The sequence below is a fragment of the Pelodiscus sinensis genome, chromosome 4 (genome assembly GCF_052426305.1).
Source record: "Pelodiscus sinensis isolate ZL-2025 chromosome 4, ASM5242630v1, whole genome shotgun sequence".
Classification (NCBI taxonomy): Eukaryota; Metazoa; Chordata; order Testudines; family Trionychidae; genus Pelodiscus; species Pelodiscus sinensis.
In genome coordinates, this window is record NC_143055.1 from 95,745,464 (window position 1) to 95,765,673 (window position 20,210).

At 40.6% G+C, this 20,210-nt stretch overlaps 1 protein-coding gene across 1 annotated transcript; it reads right to left on the reverse strand.

The window, feature by feature from the left end:
* Window positions 1-5,415: 5,415 nt before the first annotated feature.
* On the reverse strand, window positions 5,416-20,210 carry SLC25A31 (solute carrier family 25 member 31). Its single transcript, XM_006131802.4, has 6 exons — window positions 19,535-20,210; window positions 15,238-15,365; window positions 13,699-13,816; window positions 10,831-10,985; window positions 10,433-10,558; window positions 5,416-5,832 (listed from the first exon to the last, which is right to left on the reverse strand). Exons 1-6 carry the CDS (start codon window positions 19,749-19,751, stop codon window positions 5,632-5,634), a joined length of 945 nt encoding a protein of 314 aa, XP_006131864.1. The 5' UTR covers window positions 19,752-20,210; the 3' UTR covers window positions 5,416-5,631.

Below are 20,210 nucleotides of genomic sequence, written 5' to 3' on the forward strand. Positions count from 1 at the left end.
TTTCTAAAATATATAGATAGATATGTCCACTAATCTGCCTTATACTGTAGGAATCCTCATTCTCTAATGGTGAGTGGGTTTCCATAAATATTGGTTTGGTTGTCCATTTTGTTGAGACTTCACACAATTCATTCAGTTGTATTGATGGTTTTGTTTTGTTGAGATCTGTGCCATTAAATTCATACCATGTTTGAGCACTACATTTACTTGGTCATTACATTTGGTCATATAACAACACATTTGGTTCACTTTCCCTGAAAAATATGCAAAGCTATTTGTAGTCTTGATGCATTTCAATGCCAAAACTGTTACTTCCTTCTTTGTTATTTTCTTTTTTAAATTAGAGAGTGGGAGTCTGCCTATCCCAGAATGTTTGGATATCTAGTGAAAGTTGTTTTGAACTACCAAATAATTATTGTAAAAGAGAATTTATACAATTTTATTCTAAGGAAGCTAATAAGAATGCCATTTAAGATTGTCTATTCTGCAGTGTGGTAATTAAGAACTCTAACTTACTTCACATATGCTACTGAAGAGTCATTAGATGATAGCAATTTTTGGATACTGCAGTTCATTGACATAGGTGACATGAAAGAATCTATATACCATGACCAAACCTCTAATGCATCATCAGTCGTTTCACAAAAAGCAAATATAGGCTTATCTTACAATATCTTACAATAAATTACCAGTATTGGCAATGTGAATCACAAACTCACATCATAAAATTGTTCAGGTACAAGTGTTGTGAGAAAGTTGTTGTTATTAACAATCTGTGTTGTATATAGAAAATAAGAATGGAAATTTGCACCAGAGTTATATATCTTCACCATAATGACAGGACAGTGCTAAAAGACCTCCACATCATTTAAAACCTTAACTGGATACTTGTAAAATATTTCTTTCTTTAGAGGGTCATTGTTAATGTGAGTCCTGAAAGTAACATGTTACACAAATTTGCTGTCTCTTCTCTGGAATTGTTTAAATTATTTACATCAGAAATGAAGATAAAAAAAATGGACATAGTATAAATTTTTAAACTAATGGGAGGAATCCCATATCATTTTAAGTTTCCTGCATAGACATTTTCATGGTTCTTCATTTTGGATTTTTTTTAACACATTGCATCCCACAGTGATCCTGGTCCAGCCTGGCCAGAGCAGCCCCTGCCTGTGCAGGGCAAGGGGTGGCGTGCTCCAGTCCGCCCACCTCCATTTTATCCTTCACAACATCCCATGGCAATGAGTCACACAGATTGACTATGCATTGTATGAAGAAGTACATACTTATGTTTGTATTAAACCTGCTGCCTATTAATTTAATTAGGCAACTCCCAGTTCTTGTGTTACATGGTAGAGTGAATAGCACTTCCTTACTCACTTTCTTCACACCATTCATTATTTTATAGATCTCTATCATATCCCTCTCAGTTGTCTCTTTTCTAAATTGAACAGTCCCATTCTTTTTAATCTCTTCTCATATGAAAGCTGTTCCATACCACTAATCCCTTGTGTTTCGACTGCGCAGGAACCGGGCGGTGAGCGCTCCCCTGCCCGGAGGCTGGTGGGTCCTGCTCCCCCTGCCCCTTCCTGCGGCTGCGCAGGAACTGGGCCGTGAGCTCTCCCCTGCCTTGAGGCTGGTGGCTGCGCTGGAACCTGGGGCAATGACTGGTTTATTCCGCACCCACCCCCGCCCCCGCACCGTAAATATACCCCCAGCAAATATACCCTTGGCCCAGAAAAGTCTTGTATACCCCGCGGGTTATATTCGTACGCGGGGTATACAAGATTTTTTTTTTTACTCAAATAGAAAAAACTGCAGGGTATATTCGGGTGTGGGATATATTGGGATGCAGGATATATTTGCTAAATTATGGTACTTTGACTTCAGCTACGCAGTTAACGTAGCTGAAGTTGCATATCTTAATTCGACCTTATCCCATAGCGTAGACATACCCTTAGAGACATGTTAGAAAAGTAATCAAATAGTAATTAGGGCCATTTCATGTTAGACTGGCTAGAACTTTGAAATGAAAACCTATAGGCTATGTCTACACTGGCATGATTTTCCGAAAATGCTTTTAACGGAAAAGTTTTCTGTTAAAAGCATTTTCGGAAAAGCACGTCTAGATTGACAGGATGCTTTTCCGCAAAAGCACTTTTTGCGGAAAAGCGTCCTTGGCCGATCTGGACGCGGTTTTCTGCAAAAAAGCCCCGATGGCCTTTTTCACGATTGGGGCTTTTTTGCGGAAAACAGTACTATGCTGTCTACACTGGCCCTTTTGCGTAAAAGTATTTCGGAAAAAGACTTTTGCCCGAACGGGAGCAGCATAGTTTTTCCGGAAAAGCACTGATGATTTTACATGAGATCGACAGTGCTTTTCCAGAAATTCAAGCGGCCAGTGTAGACAGCTGGCAAGTTTTTCTGCAAAAGCAGATGATTTTGCGGAAAAACTTGCCAGTCTAGACACAGCCATATTGTTAGAGAATTAGAGGTGATACTAATTGTATGTGTTTACTTATACTATGTTAGAGGTTATCTAAGTAAACAGGCAGTTCCTATCTATCGCTATATGTTGGAGTCAGATTGTACCAAATTTACAGCCACAAAAAAAAGGGGCACAGACCATACAATCTAGTCTGTCACTGTGATGACTCTGCTCATTTGAGGAAGTGGGCTTTGCCCACGAAAACCCATGATACTATCTATCTATCTATTGTTGGTCTCAAAGATGTACACAGTGTAAATATTCTCACTGTTTTATAACCAAAAGGTAGTTTTTGGAGAGCAAATGTGCCAGTGTACACAAGCCCTAAGAAAGGACTTTTGGCTAAGTCCTTTTCCTTGCAATTTCAGACTAAGGAGGGGTCCACCTTTCTTATATTTGCATATGCATGAAATATGTTGCAACAGCAAGATTTCAGCACTCAGCGTTGTGTGAGATTATCACTATGACAGTCTGGTTTATTTGATTTTGCCATTTCTAATGAGCAGTTTTCTCTTCTTACTACAATGACTGTTCTTATTTCACCATCCCTGAATCACCTTTTTTTGCCTGCATCTCCATTGATAAGAGCATTGTAATTCATAGCTGTGGCATCATTTTATATGTATTTTATTGTTTTAAATTCCAGTGGTATTTGGAACGTCATAAGTAACTATATTGCATCAAAACCAAATCAACTTGCTCTGATCCACCTATGTGTACAGCTCTAAAAAGATCGAGATAATGCGCAGAAGAAAAGTGATGTGCTTCTGGGAGACAACCTTGCTTTCCCAAAAACAATGATGCAGTGATCAGATAAAGTAAAATAGTTCTAGTTTACTTACAAGAAACCTGAGTTTTCTGCATATGTATGTTTCCATACATCACCACTTTTGGTCACATGATATATCATGTGTATTCAGAACCACAAAAATTCATAAAGCTTGTTACCGGAGGAGATACAGTTCTACAAATGTTTCCTTTCCTTTAAAGAAAAAGTAGAATTCAGTACAAAAATTCATCTTGTTAATACAGTGTAATAGATAGGTGATATTCATCCTTATTGAGGCAGAAAGGTGCAATTCACCCACAGTAGAGAACTTATAGTATTTCCAGTTGACGAATTGAAGAGAATGAAACTATCCATTTGCTTAAAGTCAGACATGAACTGACATGCTTTGTGGCCCCAGGCCATACAGTCAGACATTAATTATAACGTCATATGCAGTCATACACAATCAACTCATGTGCAACAGGGAGTTACTCTTGCAGAAATAATCATAACTTTCAATTTCTAAATCTCTTTGAATTTAAATTGTAAATCAGAATGTTGCATTAACATATTTTGCATTGACTCAGTTGTATTCTGATGCTGCTGTTTCCTGCAGATAAAGAAAGCCTAACAGCTACATGGATAGAATTATTTTCATGAGCTGCAAAATAAACACTTGGGCCAAAATCATCATCTTAAGATTCACATGCAGAGAGGTCTTCTGAGGGTATATCTACGCTACAGAGTGATTTAGGAAAAACGGCCATTTTTCTGAAAAAAACTCACATCCACACTGCAATCATGTTCTTTTGAAAAAAAATCGAAAGAACAGAGGGGCTTTTCCGACACTGGTAAACCTCTTTCTGCGAGGAAGAATGCCTTTTCCAAAAGCGCACTTTGGAAAAAGGCATGTGTGGACGGAAAAGAGGGAGTTCTTTCGATAGAAGAGGAAAGAGGAAAAAGCACAGGTGCCCTGGTGGCCACTCCACCCAGAGTAATCACAGCTTACATGCGAGATAGTATCCATTCAGCTGATCGCTTTTTTGATGTGTGTTGGCAGTGTGGATGCTCTTTCAGAAGAAGTTTTTTTTGAAGATCTCTTCCAGAAAAGATTCTTCCGAAAGAAACCTGCAGTCTAGACATAGCCTGAGTGAGGACTTCCTCCTTTACACATGAAAGTAGAGACTACTCATTCCATCCCTGACCCTTCAAAGACACTTCTCCTTGGGAGCTTTAAGGATGTCCTGGATGCAAGGGAGTGGAGCAAGGGAGGCGGTGCTCTTCATAGTAGCCTGCTCTCTGCTGTACGCTCAGATTTCTATGTGGCAGTCACAGATTACCTATGTGATAAACCCTCTTCTCATTAGTCCTACATGCTGCTTCTATTGAACAGCAATTGGATCTAGATAAACTAGAGATCTAGGCAATGACAGCGTGGCTCCTGTTGGAGGAAGGACGGAACAGAACAGCAGCCATTCCTGCAGGACTTTTCCTGGCTCAGAGGAGAAAAGGATTTGTAATGGAAACATGGAGATGAGGACAAGGAAAGTTTGCCTACCTTGCCAAGTTTGCTGACTAGTATGGTTAGCATTTTTATACTCTGATAATTTATTCATTTTTTTCCTAATTATTCTGTTGTCATGATCATGTTTAAAAATAGAGATTGTTTAAAACAAAAACAGTAAAAGAGATCTAACTTTTCTTGTTGTTTTTCACATCTCACAGATAAAATTTGCTTTCCCCTGTGCCACTAGAGAAACTCACCCAGAAGAAAAGGGCATATTTAAGAGCAACACTGCCCTTTACCAACGGAGGGCAGAATCAAATTATTGCTGAAGTTGTAAAAGAAAGGTGCTGTAGATTGCCTAAGAGAGTGAACAGACATCTTCAGGATTTCTTTCCACCATCCATCCCAGACTGCTCTGCCCACTTTGTTAGCTGTGTCAGCCAGCTTTGACACAAGAGTATCAGATGTAGAGCTATTTGCACTGCTGCAAACCCACTCGTCCCTTGGCAATCTTTCTTTCATTTGGGGGCTTACAAGCCAAGATCTGCCAATGAAACCCAAGAATGCAACAAAGCATATAATCTCATTAATTATTCTTTGATGACGGAGGGGCATCTTGAAAAATCCATATTTCATAGTCTTCTTGTTTGTGCATCATGCATGCTTTATTTCTCATTATAAAAATTGAAAGTTCAGCATTTTAAACAAAAGAGCAAAATATGCACAATGAGCTGGGGGAAACTAATAACTCTCCTAAGTTTTTAATTACAGCATTAACAACACAATAATGAAACTACAAACATGTTATCCAAATGAGACTTGTGTCATTATATGTTATACAGGCAAGATAAATTCTTATCTACTATTTTAGTCAGATGATGAACTCGTTGAAACATCAAAATTCAAAAGTTCCTTAATTTTGTCATAAAGCACTAGCACTAATGCACCTCCAGTTCCACGAAGAACATTGGAGAAGGCTCCCCGAAAGAAAGCGTTAAGTCCCTCCTGTTTGTATATCTTGATAAAGCAGTCAATGGTTCCTTTATATTGACGGTCAGCCTCTCCACTCTACACACAAACAACAAAAACAAAACCTTCATGCAATACCGCGAGAAAAATGTATATGCTTAATATACTGCAAATGTGTTTTTTTTCTTTCCTCACTAGTAATGAATGTTTAAGGCTGATAGTTTGGGAACAGCTTTTCCTCAGTTTTCCTCATGTCAAATGTGAGTACTTGAATTACTAAATACATCTTTGATTTAATGCTCATTTAGCTAATTCTCCACAGCTACATTAGGGTGCATTACGCAGCAGGAAGAGGGATAGCTCAGTGGTTTGCACACTGGCCTGCTGAACCCTGGTTTTTAGGCTCAATCTTTGAGGGGTCCATTTAGGCATCTGGGTCAAATCTGTCAGGGATGGTACTTGATCCTGCTGTGAAGGCAGGGGACTGGACTTGATTGACCTCTCAAGGTCCCTTCCAGTTCTATGAGATAGCTCAATTTGTGTAGCTTATTTCAAGTTAAAAAAAGGAGATCTTGCACGATCTCAAAATAAAAAAGGAGTCCTATAAAAAATGGAAACTAGGACAACTAACAAAGGATGAATATAGGCAAGCAACACGGGAATGCAGGGGCAAGATTAGAAAGGCAAAGGCACAAAATGAGATCAAACTAGCTATAGGCATAAAGGGAAACAAGAAGACATTTTATAAATACATTAAAAGCAAGAGGAAGACCAAGGACAGGGTAGGCCCACTGCTTAGTGAGGAGGGAGAAGCAGTAACAGGAAACTTGGAAATGGCGGAGATGCTCAATGACTTGTTTCGGTCTTCACCGAGAAGTCTGGAGGTGTGCCTAACGTAGTGAATACAAGCAGAGAGAGGGTAAGTTTAGAAGATAGGATACACAAAGAACAAGTTAAAAGTCACTTAGGAAAGTTAGATGTCAGCAAGTCACCAGGTCCTGATGAAATGCATCCCAGGATACTCAAGGAGCTGATAGAGGAGGTATCTGAGCCTTTAGCTATGATCTTTGAAAAATCATGGCAGACAGGGGAGATTCCAGAAGACTGGAAAAGGGCAAATATTGTGCCCATCTATAAAAAGGGGAATAAGAACAACCTAGGAAACTATAGACCGGTCAGTTTAACGTCTGTCCCAGGGAAGATAATGGAGCAGGTAATTAAGGAAATCCTATGCAAACACTTGGAAGGTAATAAAGTGATAGGGAATAGCCAGCATGGGTTTGAGAAGAACAAGTCATGCCAAACTAATCTGATAGCTTTCTTTGATAAGATAACGAACCTTGTGGATAAGGGAGAAGCGGTGGATGTCATATACCTAGACTTTAGTAAGGCATTTGATACAGTCTCGCATGATATTCTTATTGATAAACTAGGCAAATATAACTTAGATAGGGCCACGATAAGGTGGGTGCATAATTGGCTGGATAACCGTAGTCAGAGAGTTGTTGTTAATGGTTCTAAATCCTGCTGGAAAGGGATAACAAGTGGAGTTCCTCAAGGGTCTGTTTTGGGACCCGTACTGTTCAATATCTTCATCAATGATGTAGATATTGGGATAGAGAGTACGCTTATTAAGTTTGCAGATGACACCAAACTGGGTGGGGTTGCGACTTCTTTGGAGGATAGGGTCATAATTCAAAATGACCTTAGAAAGTTAGAGAAATGGTCAGAGGTAAACAGGATGAGGTTTAATAAAGAGAAATGCAAAGTGCTCCACTTAGGAAGGAACAATCAGTTCCATACATACAAGATGGGAAGCGACTGTCTAGGAAGGAGCATGGCGGAAAGGGATCTAGGGGTCATAGTGGACCACAAGTTGAATATGAGTCAACAGTGTGATGCTGTTGCAAAAAAAGCAAATATGATTCTAGGTTGTATCAACAGGTGTGTTGTAAGCAAAACTCGTGAAGTCATTCTGCCGCTCTACTCTGCGCTAGTTAGGCCTCAGCTGGAGTACTGTGTCCAGTTCTGGGCGTCACATTTCAAGAAAGATGTGGAGAAATTGGAAAGGGTACAGAGAAGAGCAACAAGAATGATTAAAGGTCTAGAGAACATGACCTATGAAGCCAGGCTTCATGAACTGGGCTTGTTTAGTTTGGAAAAAAGAAGATTAAGGGGGGACATGATGGCGGTTTTCAAATATCTAAAAGGGTGTCACAAGGAGGAAGGAGAAAATTTGTTCCTCTTGGTTTCTGAGGACAGGACAAGGAGTAATGGGCTTAAAGTGCAGCAGGGGAGGTTTAGATTGGACATTAGGAAAAAATTCCTAGCTGTCAGGGTGGTCAAATATTGGAATAAATTGCCAAGGGAGGTGGTGGAATCTCCCTCTCTGGAGATATTTAAGAACAGGTTAGATAGACATCTGTCAGGGATGGTGTAGGTGGAGCTTGGTCCTGCCTTGAGGGCGGGGGGCTGGACTCGATGACCTCTTGAGGTCCCTTCCAGTCCTATTATTCTATGATTCTATGATTCTATGAAAATACCTAAGTCAATTGTGTATCTTATTTTGAAATTGAAATTGGGAGTGTCTACACAGCACCTATTTTGAAATAGAGCATTCTTCATCCAACTTCCCTTTGACACGGTGTTTCAAAGGGGCAATGCAGCACCGAGCCCAGGATAAGCTGGGGGCTCCGCAGCTGATCCAGGGCTTCACGCAGTGACGTTTCAAAGGGGCATCGCTGCACAGCTTATCCCGGGTCCTGGGGAAATGCCGCGCAGAAACACATAACTCTGAGTCCCCCGCTGACCCTGGGCTCCATGCTGAGCTGCCACTTTGAAATGCACAAAAGCATTTGCTTATCGGATAGTTGACTAGTCGATTAGCATCTTAGTTTGAATGCTCTGGGGAGGAGCTATTTCAAAATAGCATCAGTGGAATGTCCACACTACAGCTATTTCAGCATAGGCATTATTTCTCACAGAATGAGGTTTACAAAAGTCAGAATAAACTGTCCGTTATTTTGAATTTATTTTGAAATAACGGAATTGCTTTGTAGATGCTCGCATTGTTATTGCGAAATAACTTCAGTTATTTTGAAATAACTGTGAGTATGTAGATGCACCTTTAGAGTCATCATAACAAAAGTTCATAAAAAGTTGCAATATAATAGAGGTAGCAGGAGATATAATAGAGTAGCAAACACTGTTGCACTATCTGTACAGGATCTGAATCTACTGCAATACATTCAAAGGATGTTGGTGGTGGATACTGGTGTTTAGATGAGAATTCTCCTTTTTAATACAAGAACTAACTCACATAGGAAACAGTAATGGTACTGTCCCCTGGTTATCCCAGGAATTTGCCTTCAGAGCCAAAAGTACTACTGGCTGGAGAAAGTATTGTATCAAATGCTTGGCTTCCTCCACAGTCAGAATGATTATCTCAACGAGAACTAGTTTTGCATCGATATTGTTAATTTCACTGTTATACAAATCATCCATAGCAGTAGCTGTATTGTGGCTGTATTTGTAGAACCACGTTAACTTTTTTTCTAAAAAAGAATAACAACCACTCCACCCCCACAGACACCTTAAGTAGAATAGCTAGCCCTATAGTTTTACGCGACAGCAAGTGCTTACATTTTCCTTGCTTGCTCTCTTTCTGTTTCTTATGCATCATTAACACCAGTGGATGATGCTTCTACTTGTATTCTTTGGCAGTGTGCATTTCCTGGTGGATGGAGTTACCATCCCCACAATTATAAATCATCTTTGAAACTATCTAGGTTCTCTTGGATATTTCTACACCTACTAATAACTAGTTGGCCACTGAGTTACAACCAATAATTGCTGGTTTTGGTGAGAATAAACTCAACAAGCACAAGCGCATATTAGTAATGGCAGCATAAATAATAGGCTCATATGCCAATCAGGTAGGTAAAGCAGTATCTGAAGACACAACAAGCACATGACTGTCTGAAAGTGAGCGGTTAGCACTGATAGTGGATGCTATCTACTGCACACCATGGGGATTTCTGGTGACTTAGGGCTAGATTTTTAGAAACGCAGAGAAGTATTAGTGGGGTAAAGCTACCAAACTCCCACTGATGTCTGATGCATCAAAATTTTGTTTGATACAATGAGAAGAGCAAGTACTCTTCAAATAAAACTTATGTAAATCTTTTTGGAACTACCATTCTCAGTTCTAATACTAAATGATCAAAGCCTCCCCAAAGATCTAGGCCCTAGGTGAAGTGTTCCTGTTTTGTCAGGAGCATATTTAAGGTTTTTACTTCTTGGTTGAGGATAATTCCTAAAAGTAGCAATTGTTCTCTGAAACATCCTTAAGAATTTACACCAATGTCTTAAAATACCCAGGCTCCAAGGAGAAAAGAGAACCATGTTTACTAGAAAAAAACTTTGACTATGGGCGGCACCAAACTATTTGAATTGATAATATTTTTTTGCCTGGGTAATCATAAGTACTTTGAAGGAAACAACTGCTACATCTCAGGTAAGTTAAGTCAGTAAGAGGAAGTACTCAAACTTTTTCTTTAGTTCTGTGGGAGTTGTCTCATTGATTGCAGCTGACAAGAGATTTTTTACCTCAGCTAAGGAGTGTGCAGATGAGGAATTTGAGAGGGTCATATAACAGTGACATGATTTTTTAAAAAGAATTGTAAAATATATAGCTTACTTGCATCATCATGCGTCTTCTGACAGTGTCAAAGGGGTAAGACAATATTCCAGAGAATGTAGTCACAATTTGGGCAATGAGAAAGGACAAAATGAATGGTGTTTGTTTTGGATTTGGCAATAGCCCCTATAAAAAAAAGAAAAACAACAGATGACAATGTAATTTCTGATCATCTAAAGTTAATGTCAAAATTGGTAAGTGCATAGTGTCATTTTCCAAGATTACTTTCGTAATTAACAAAGAAAGATATTTGACATTTTATACCTACTTTGTAATTTAAAAAAGTAAATATATTTTTGAGTATTTAAAATGAAAGACAAAGAAAAAAACATTTTTATTAATTACTAATGAATTCTTAAAATATCTGATCAACATGTGCATTTATCCATTAGAATTACCTTAATGGTGTCATAGCATCCAAAATAGGAAGCTCGGTATACTATGATTCCCTGCACTGAAACGCCAAATCCCTGGTACAGGCCCACAAGTCCATCTGACTTTGCAATTTTAAAAATACAGTCACCAAGGCCCTTGAACTGTCGCTCAGCAAGACCTAGCATAAAAGAAATTTTCTATTAAACAACATGCATATTTGTCTCTTTGTCAGAACAGCATTGTTTTAAAAGAATAACACTTTGCATCATTTTGGGTCAAAAGACATTGCTAGACAAGAGAGAAAGTATTACATTTCTTGGACGCACAGTAGAAGAATAGAGTGCTGACAGAGGAAGGGGAAAGTTCTTTCCTCTCAATTCCCCTAAGGAATTGCAGCTGCTCAGGAAGCTACCAAGCATCATGCACTTAACTTGCCCATTCCTAAGGCTGCGGCATGGCAAGGGGAGAGCGTCTCCCTCAACCCCAGACCTACTGTGGTGGGAAGAGGTACCCCTCCCCAGCCCTAGCCCAGGAGCTGCTGCATCTCTCCCTGTCTCCAGCACTATTGCGGCAGGGAGAGATGATCTCCTGCAGCCCAGGTGATGCCATGGGGAGAGATGACTGAGGGAGTTCTCTCTACACACTGTAGTCTCAGGCAGTCTGCACCCCAAACTCCTCTTCCCTGGCCCTCCAGCCAGAGCCCTCACACCGCTACGCCCCAACACTGTTCTCCAGGCCTGAGCATCCTCCCACCCCACTGCAGAGTCCACACACTCATTCAGAACCCTCGCCCCCTACTGCACTCCAGCCCCTTCCACAGTCCTGAGCCCCCTCACACACTCTAAACCCCTTAGCTCCACTCCCACCACATGTTCTCTGCACATGAATTGGAAATATTAGAGGAAACATTGCACTGGCGATATACATCATTGTTCAGAAAATGACACAATAATATCTTCAAAATTATCCAAACTTCCCACTATGAATTAAGATTAGCTGATTCTAAATGTTTCTTCCACAAATTAATTTGATCAGGGCTCCCAGGGGAATGAAACACAGACCTAGGGATGAAATTTAAAGCAGCAGGTGACAACTTTATTAATTTTCTTAATTTAATGGGGAGAGGACTAACCCTCCCCTCCAAAAAAGTCAGACATTGATTTGTGTGCTATTCATATTATATGGTCTTTATGCCAAATAACCAATATTCAAGTTTGGCCCCTTTCAATCCTAACCTTAGGATTCGGCTCACCTCTGAATCATCTTGCCCTCTCCTGCAAGGACAGAATGAGGATGTACCTGCAGGGTACCTCTCTCTACAAAAAATTAAAGCTTCTTATTCTCTTGCCCAGCGAATTAGTTGGCCAATCAGTTATCTTCATATTTACCCTGATAGCTGATCTCTTTCAGCCTTTAAACTGCACTGTAAGCAGTGACAAAAGACAAATTCTGCTTTTGAATCCCTTCCTTATTCTAAAATCCAAGGCCTCAGAATTCTGTGAGGAAGGTGAAAAATTCATCAGACTGGCCCACCATTCTCTTCTCAAGGAGAAAAGTTCTTCCTGATATCCAGAAATTGTCAGTCTGACCCTCCTGATAATACAAACCTCAACTATGGGCAGGGAGCAATAGAGGCAAAATGGTTGCTGCATGCCCAGGAGAATACTGCACGCAAAACAAGGGTGAGAGAAGGCACAAGAACCCAGGTTCCTTTGTCCTCCCCACAGTTTGACCAATATACAGCTCATAAATGTCTTCTCTTACGTCTCCCAGGCCAGACACAACTTTCATATATGTTATGAGCAGAGAGGTCCTCCTAGAATGGCTGAGCCTGCCTGTTCTTTCCCTGTACCTCAGTTGTTGCCTAGTCGAGCTGGGAACAGCGAACCACAGCCAATAGGAGCTGTGAGCAGCCTTACCCATGGATGCACAGGTGAATGAAGTGTCTAGTGGCCTGTAAGGGGCTAACCCTGTCGAACCCTGCTGTCCACTTATTGCCCATCCCTGCTCTAGAGACATACTACCCATTATATTTGTACAAAATTCCCACTGATATTCTTGGTGTGGAACAGAGATGGCTGCTGCCCTGTGAAGTCTGTGCCATTAGAGTTATATGATTACAAAAATAAGATCCTATAATTGTTGGCATTTATATCTGGCAAAATCCAGTGAAGTAGCTTAATATGAATGTAAAAAAACTATTGAAATTTAAGATTTATGTTGTGTAGTTGTCTCCCAAGTTTCTCCTCTCCACACACTTTCTCTCTCTCATTTGTAATAAACTCATAGGGCTGTGTCTACACTGGCAAGTTATTCCGGAAAATCAGCCGCTTTTCCAGAAAAACTTGCCAGCTGTCTACACTGGCCGCTTGAATTTCCGGAAAAGCACTGACGATCTAATGTAAAACCATCAGTGCTTTTCCGGAAAAACTATGCTGCCCCCGTTCGGGCAAAAGTCTTTTTCCAGAAAACTGTTCCGGAAAAGGGCCAGTGTAGACAGCACAGTAGTGTTTTCCGCAAAAAAGCCCCGATCGCGAAAAAGGCTATCAGGGCTTTTTTGCGGAAAACCGCGTCCAGATTGGCCATGGATGCTTTTCCGCAAAAAGTGCTTTTGCGGAAAAGCATCCTGCCAATCTAGACGCGGTTTTCCGGAAATACTTTTAACGGAAAACCTTTGCTGTTAAAAGCATTTCCGGAAAATCATGCCAGTGTAGACGTAGCCATAGATGTATTTTATTATTTTTAAATGTTTGGGGCATTTTTCTAAGTTATGCAAAGAATCTTAATGCACAGAGCTGAGTATTGATTTGATTGTAGCATCAAGATGTATATAAACAGTCTAAAATACATGTAGGGAAAAATTAGAAGGGTCAGTCAAGTGAATTCACTACCTTTCCCAATGTCAGCAGCTAATCGAGTTCGTGCAAAGTCTAGTGGATATACTACACACAAAGATGTTGCTCCAGCTGCTCCACCAGAAGCTAGGTTTGCAAAAAACCATTTCCAGAACTGAAATACAAAAAATACTGCATACAGTTATGAAAGTATAGAATTATGAACCCATCATAATGATCTTCTGTATGGCTATTTAAAGAATTAATGAAAATTACCAAAGAATCAGATAATGTTACAAATTAATATCTAATAAATGTTCAGAAAGTATGTGTAGTAGTAGTTCATACACATCAATTTGGCAAGATTCCCTTTCTGTTCTCATATTTACTACAAAACATTTATAAAGTCTCCCCCACTCTATTTTTAAATAATAAAGTGCTTTTGTAATTCCCAAGAGCAAGCAAAAACACTTTATACTATATTAGAATATAGTTCTGTTCAATGATGGCCCAAACCCACATTATTGCTGGCCTGTTAGGGCTTTTTGATGATGTTACAACTGTGCACCAACTCTAGTACCACAATGAAAAAACGTTCCTATGTCTCATGGGCCAAACTGAACTAAATGGACTTACAACAATTATGGATTTGTCTCAGAGTGTTTAAAGCATGCAAGGAAAAAGCTAACAGGAGGGGAACAGATTAAAATATTTTGCATCAGATTCCCAGCTTGTGAAAGATGGCTTAATTCCATTGATTTCTATGGCACTAAGAAGCTAGAATTTTAATTTCTGCAACCTCTTCTATTGCTTTTAATTGACATATTCATATTTTAACAAAGTTTAGCTAGCAAGGGAACTATAGCTTGTAACCTTGTTCCTCTCTAGGCTTTCCCACAAAGCCACAACACAAAACATAAACAAAGTGAATCCCAATGACCAGAGTTTCAAAAAACCCCACGCTAATTGTATTAAAATGTACTAATTTTTATATAACAGAATCCTAAGCGTTGTTTCATTCATAAAATGTTTGTAAAATCTGAGTCCCAAAAAACCATCAAATGCATCCCAGATGAGTACATTTTTATGAGAAGGAAAAGAGATTTCAAGAATCGTAAATTAAATATTATTTATACCAAACATAGGAGTTTTTTTCCATAGTAAAAAGGAGAATTTGCTTAAATATATATTTGTTTTGAGCAAAAGGGTCCAGACTAAGACTTAGCATGCAATACAAAGAGATGAGTCAGAGAATAGTAAATGTTCCTTCAGGTCGGTGCCAACAGGAAAGTCTGAAGCAGGAATTGTTGCTGGCACTGCAGAAAGAGCTGCCAGGAAGATAAGCAGAGAACATAATTTTTTTTGAAAATACAGAAACACGCTGCAGAAATCCTCGAAAGATAATGTGAGACAGATGTATAAAAGGGATGTTTGAACTTTCTATTTTCACATGAAACAAACTGGATAACTAATTTATTGTCAAACATTTGATTTAATCAAATCACCATTTTCCATTGGAAAACTTTCAATCTGCTCTAGGTCAGACCAAAACAGGTTTACTTATTAAAATGATCAAATGTGTTTTAGCACATTTACCTGTTTATCTTTATCCACTCCAGCCATGAAAATCTGTTTGTATTTGTCCTTAAAAGCAAAGTTTAAAGCCTGTGTTGGAAAATATCTGATAACATTTGCCAAATTGCCACGCCAGAAGCTCAAAAATCCTGTACAAAAAAAAAGATTATTAAATTACATTTACAATGTTTGTATTATATTACACTAAATAGTTTATATTACATTGCTGCTGTTGCTGGTTTATGATGAGTTGTAAAAATGTCAAAAAATTCCTACATTACTGGAAATCTGGATCCCCCCCCCAACATTAACTAACAGATGTCTGTATTAGTAGCCAACAATAAGAAATCTCAGCTCCTGAGACTGTAAGAAAAAAATACAGTAACACTCAGAAATGGTGAAGGTTCCTAACTTCCTTACCTTATAAATAAGATTTAAGATACGTTTTTTAATGCGCGTGAAGAAATCTCATTATATGCCTTCACTGGGATAAATATATGAATCATGTTCTTAATCTTATGAAAGTGTGGCTGTAGCATGTGTATTTTAATATTACAGAAGGTGCTCAGGTTCCATATAAACAAAATGGTGAAATGTTGATGAAACATTGGGAACTCAGTGTAAACTTTTATCATTAGATTCCTCAGTATGCATTTAAAAATGATCCTTTTGGACAATATAATTAAGTCATTAAGGAGATAGGCAAGTGTGTCTACAGCACCATCTAGGAGCAAAACCTGCCTGGATGCATGGAATCCTATTTGATACGTAGAGAAGTTTGCCCAGAGTCTATCTGCATAATGGCTGTCTCTAACTAGTACTATTAATTTTCTCAGGGAAATGCTGCCAAAGTGACGCTAGCAACATCAAGATAGTATCCAGTGCAATGAAGCCACAATATTGATTGGGGCTTCTGGGATCTACTGTAATACAAATAAAATTATGATAGCATCAGCAATAACTGTCTAAGGGTATGTCTACACAGCAGCGTTATTTCAGAATAACTAACGTTATTCCAAAATAACATAGTGCATGTCTACATTACAAGCCTTTATTTTGAAATGATGTTGAGCTGGAGGACTTTACTCCAACTCATGGCAATCCTCTTTTCACAAGGAGTAAGGGAACTTGAAGGAAAAGTGTTTTTCCTTCAACCTCCTGCTGTGCACCAAAAGCTGAATTAAGCTTTTCAACTTACACTACGCAATTGACGTAGCTGAAGTTGAATAGCTTAATTTGACTTTAGCCCTGCTGTGTAGTTGTGCCCTATGTAAAAAGGCATGGAAATAACCCAGTGGTGGGTTTTTGCAGTAGCAGTATCACTTTGGGTGAGCATGCTAACCAAATCTCCTGTAACACCAAAATCTTCCCTGGAAATTACTCTCTGTTGAGCCCATCACATAGGAAGAATATACACCTGCAACTGCCCTCACTTAAGCACCTACATAACTGCTGGACACAAAATCCACTGACTTAAGACAGATAAATGCAAATCTGTCTTTGATAAGGAAGGGACCTAAATCCATGTTTGCCTTGTTTACGCCTTCACAAAAAATGTCTAGCCTCTCAACAGCGACCTAAATCCCATTAATGTCTTGCTGATAACCCAAGTTACTCCTGACTGTTACAAATTCACATGACACATTAGGATGGGATGGGACAAGCCATCAACGGTATTACCAGCTCTAAGCATCAAGTAAGGCTCCAAAATGTCGTGTGACTGGCTTAAAAATCAGGACAATTTAAAAAATTGTGTGTGTTGAATTCTTTTTATTTTCCTTTTCATAACTTTAAATTTCATGGTTTTGTTCTCTTCAAAAAACAGGGCTAGAGACTTTTTTTTTTCAAATTATAGCAGACAGCCTCACATAATTTTGACTCTACTAGCTAGGATTTACAAACAAACAGTTGACAACACTGCATCAGTTGGTCATAATCTGAAGTCAAAAGGACAACAAGCATATTTAAAAATTAATCATATTCTTAAGTATTTTGTGGGACTGGAGCAAGAATGCTCGGTACAGAAATGAACCAAAAAATGATAGCACTATGGATACAGGTGCCTGACAAATTTATCAGAGATCTACCAGCTAGAATGTGATAGGCAATACAAGGAGGTTGAGATAGGACCCCTAACAAGAATCAGAGCAAAACCCCCAGTCCTTTATCCGTTGCTCCTGTCTTTCTGAACTAACAGCTGGACACTATAACTTAGTCTGTTTTCACTGACACCTTGCAATAATGTGGCTGTGCCATTGCTGCCAGACCACTGTAAGATGTGCAGAGTATCTGCTCTTCGTCACCAGAAAAGAGATTACTTGGTGACAAAAAAATCCCCAACCCCAACAAGGGACGGTAGTTCATGGACAGGAGAGCACTTTCTGCTGAGAAAGTGCTGTTCACATCAGCGCTTTTCATTATTAAAACTTTTGTAATTCGCAGTGGGTTTTTTTCACACCTCTGAATAATAAATGTTTTAACAAGGAAAGTACAATGTAGACAAAGCCTGACATTCATCAAGACTTGCCTCACTCATATGGGTTGTTTTAGGGCGGATATGAAAGTCCATTCACAAAGGGGAAGACTCAAAGTTTAAGGCTCCCAAATTCCCTTATTGTTTTTATGGGTATTAAGATAAGTATGCCAAATAGTTACATCTATATATCAGGGAAGATTATTTTAACTCCCCCTCCCCCAACTCTAAGATGTCTTGTGCAACTCATAAATATGTGAAAATACACTTTTGCTATTACAGCATGTGCTGGTAGATTAAACGAACACTTCTGACTTTTTACTAATTATTTTTTTATTTATAAAATATACTTAATTAAAATTGCTGAGCCCATATACATAATGTTATCAAAACACAACCCTCAGAAAAATGCATTAATAGTGATTACTTAAAAAAGAGTCAATGAGGGAATCCTCAATCTCATTCCAGCACAAAAAGCAAAAATTAAGGTTGAACCCGAACTGAATGCGTGTGAAAAAGGAAATGTGGGGAACCAACAAGCTGATAATGGGTTTGGTGAAGAGATGCTTGGAGTGAAGGGATTGGTGGTGAAGTGGAGGAGACAGAGCCTGGTGCAGCCCGGAAGGACTGCAGTGCTCTCTCTTTACCTTGTATTTTGGCTGTTGACTGCTGCTCTCTTGCTGGCTGCAATTCAGTAGGGGAGCAGAGGGAAAGGAGGCAGCCTGCACAGCAGGCACCACATCATCATCTAGTGTCAGGAGGCTGAGCTACAAGGTAAATCCTGCCACATGTCCAACTATACTGGATATATGTAATTCCAGTAAAATCAGATGCATGATGTGGGTGATAAATGCAGAAGTGTAATGTGACATGCATAACTCCTGGCAACCCCAGAATTAGAGGAACATGTGGAGAAGACAAGGACAAGATTAGGTGTGGAGAATCTATACAGTGCTCCATGTAGTTCTACATGAAGTAGAAACAAAAGACAGGACTATGCAGCACTTTAAAGACTAACAAGATGGTTTATTAGGTGATGAGCTTTCGTGGGCCAGACCCACTTCCTCAGATCAAATTGTGGAAGAAAATTGGCATGACCATATATACCAAAGGGATACAATCTATTACTATTCTACATGAAGTAGAGCATTGAAGGGGGGATGGGTGGGAGGTGTCCGTATCTCCTATTGAAGCAGGGGACAGGGATTACTGGGGAGCCATACCCTGCTCCTGGGAGATGCCCACAAAACAGGGGGACAGGAAGTGCTGGGGGTCCATACTCTGCTCCTGGGAGATGCCCACAAAACAGGGCGATAGGAAGTGCTGGGGGTCCATACCCTGCTCCTGGGGGATGCCCACAAAACAGGGGGATAGGAAGTGCTGGGGGTCTATACCCTACTCCTGGGGGATGCGCACAAAATAGGGGGATAGGAAGTGCTGGGGGCCATACCCTGCTCCTGGGGGACACCCACAAAATAGGGGGATAGGAAGTGCTGGGGGCCATACCCTGCTCCTGGGGCACGCGCACAAAACAGGGGGATAGGAAGTGCTGGGGGTCCATACCCTGCTCCTGGGGGACACCCACAAAACAGGGGGATAGGAAGTGCTGGGGGCCATACCCTGCTCCTGGGGGACACCCACAAAATAGGGGGATAGGAAGTGCTGGGGGCCATACCCTGCTCCTGGGGCACGCGCACAAAACAGGGGGATAGGAAGTGCTGGGGGTCCATACCCTGCTCCTGGGGGACACCCACAAAACAGGGGGATAGGAAGTGCTGGGGGCCATACCCTGCTCCTGGGGGACACCCACAAAACAGGGGGATAGGAAGTGCTGGGGGTCCATACCCTGCTCCTGGGGGATGCGCACGAAGCAGTCTATCATGCCCTTGTACTGCTGGTCAACGCGGATCTGCTTGGATGAGCCCTGCACCTGCAGCAGCAGCTTCACCCGCTCGATGGGCGCTACTGTGGTCTTGGAGACAGCAGCCGCGATGCCCCCTGCCATCAGGTCCGTGGCAAAGGAGATGGGGTCGAAGAGCTCCTCGTTCTGCGAGGCCTGCATGGTGCGAGAGGCGAGCGCAGGGCAGTGACACCAGCTGGGACAGGGCAGGCTCCAGGCAGCAGGCCAAGGCCAACTGCCACCCTCAGAACCCACCCCTGCAGGTCACATGGCCTAACTACACTGCAGCGAGAGGCCTATAGGCACAAAGGGAGCCAGGGAGAAGGGCCTGAGGCCTGGAGCCCAGCAGTGAGAAACTGGAGCTGGGGTGGCTGCTGGCTGGGGCTTGGCAACAAGGACTGGCTGAGGAACTAGGCCTGGAGAGCACCTCAAATATTCACGGGTGTGCTGGGAAAACCTTTTCCTGCTCCCCAGAGACAGCTTCAACCAGTGCTCAAGGATTCCATGGAAGAGCACAGAGCAGAGCTCCTCATGTGAAGCTGCAGGAAATCAGGCATCACGTGAACTCAGAGATTTACAACGATCCAGTGCCCAAAAAGCTTTAACTCTGCTCATGATTTT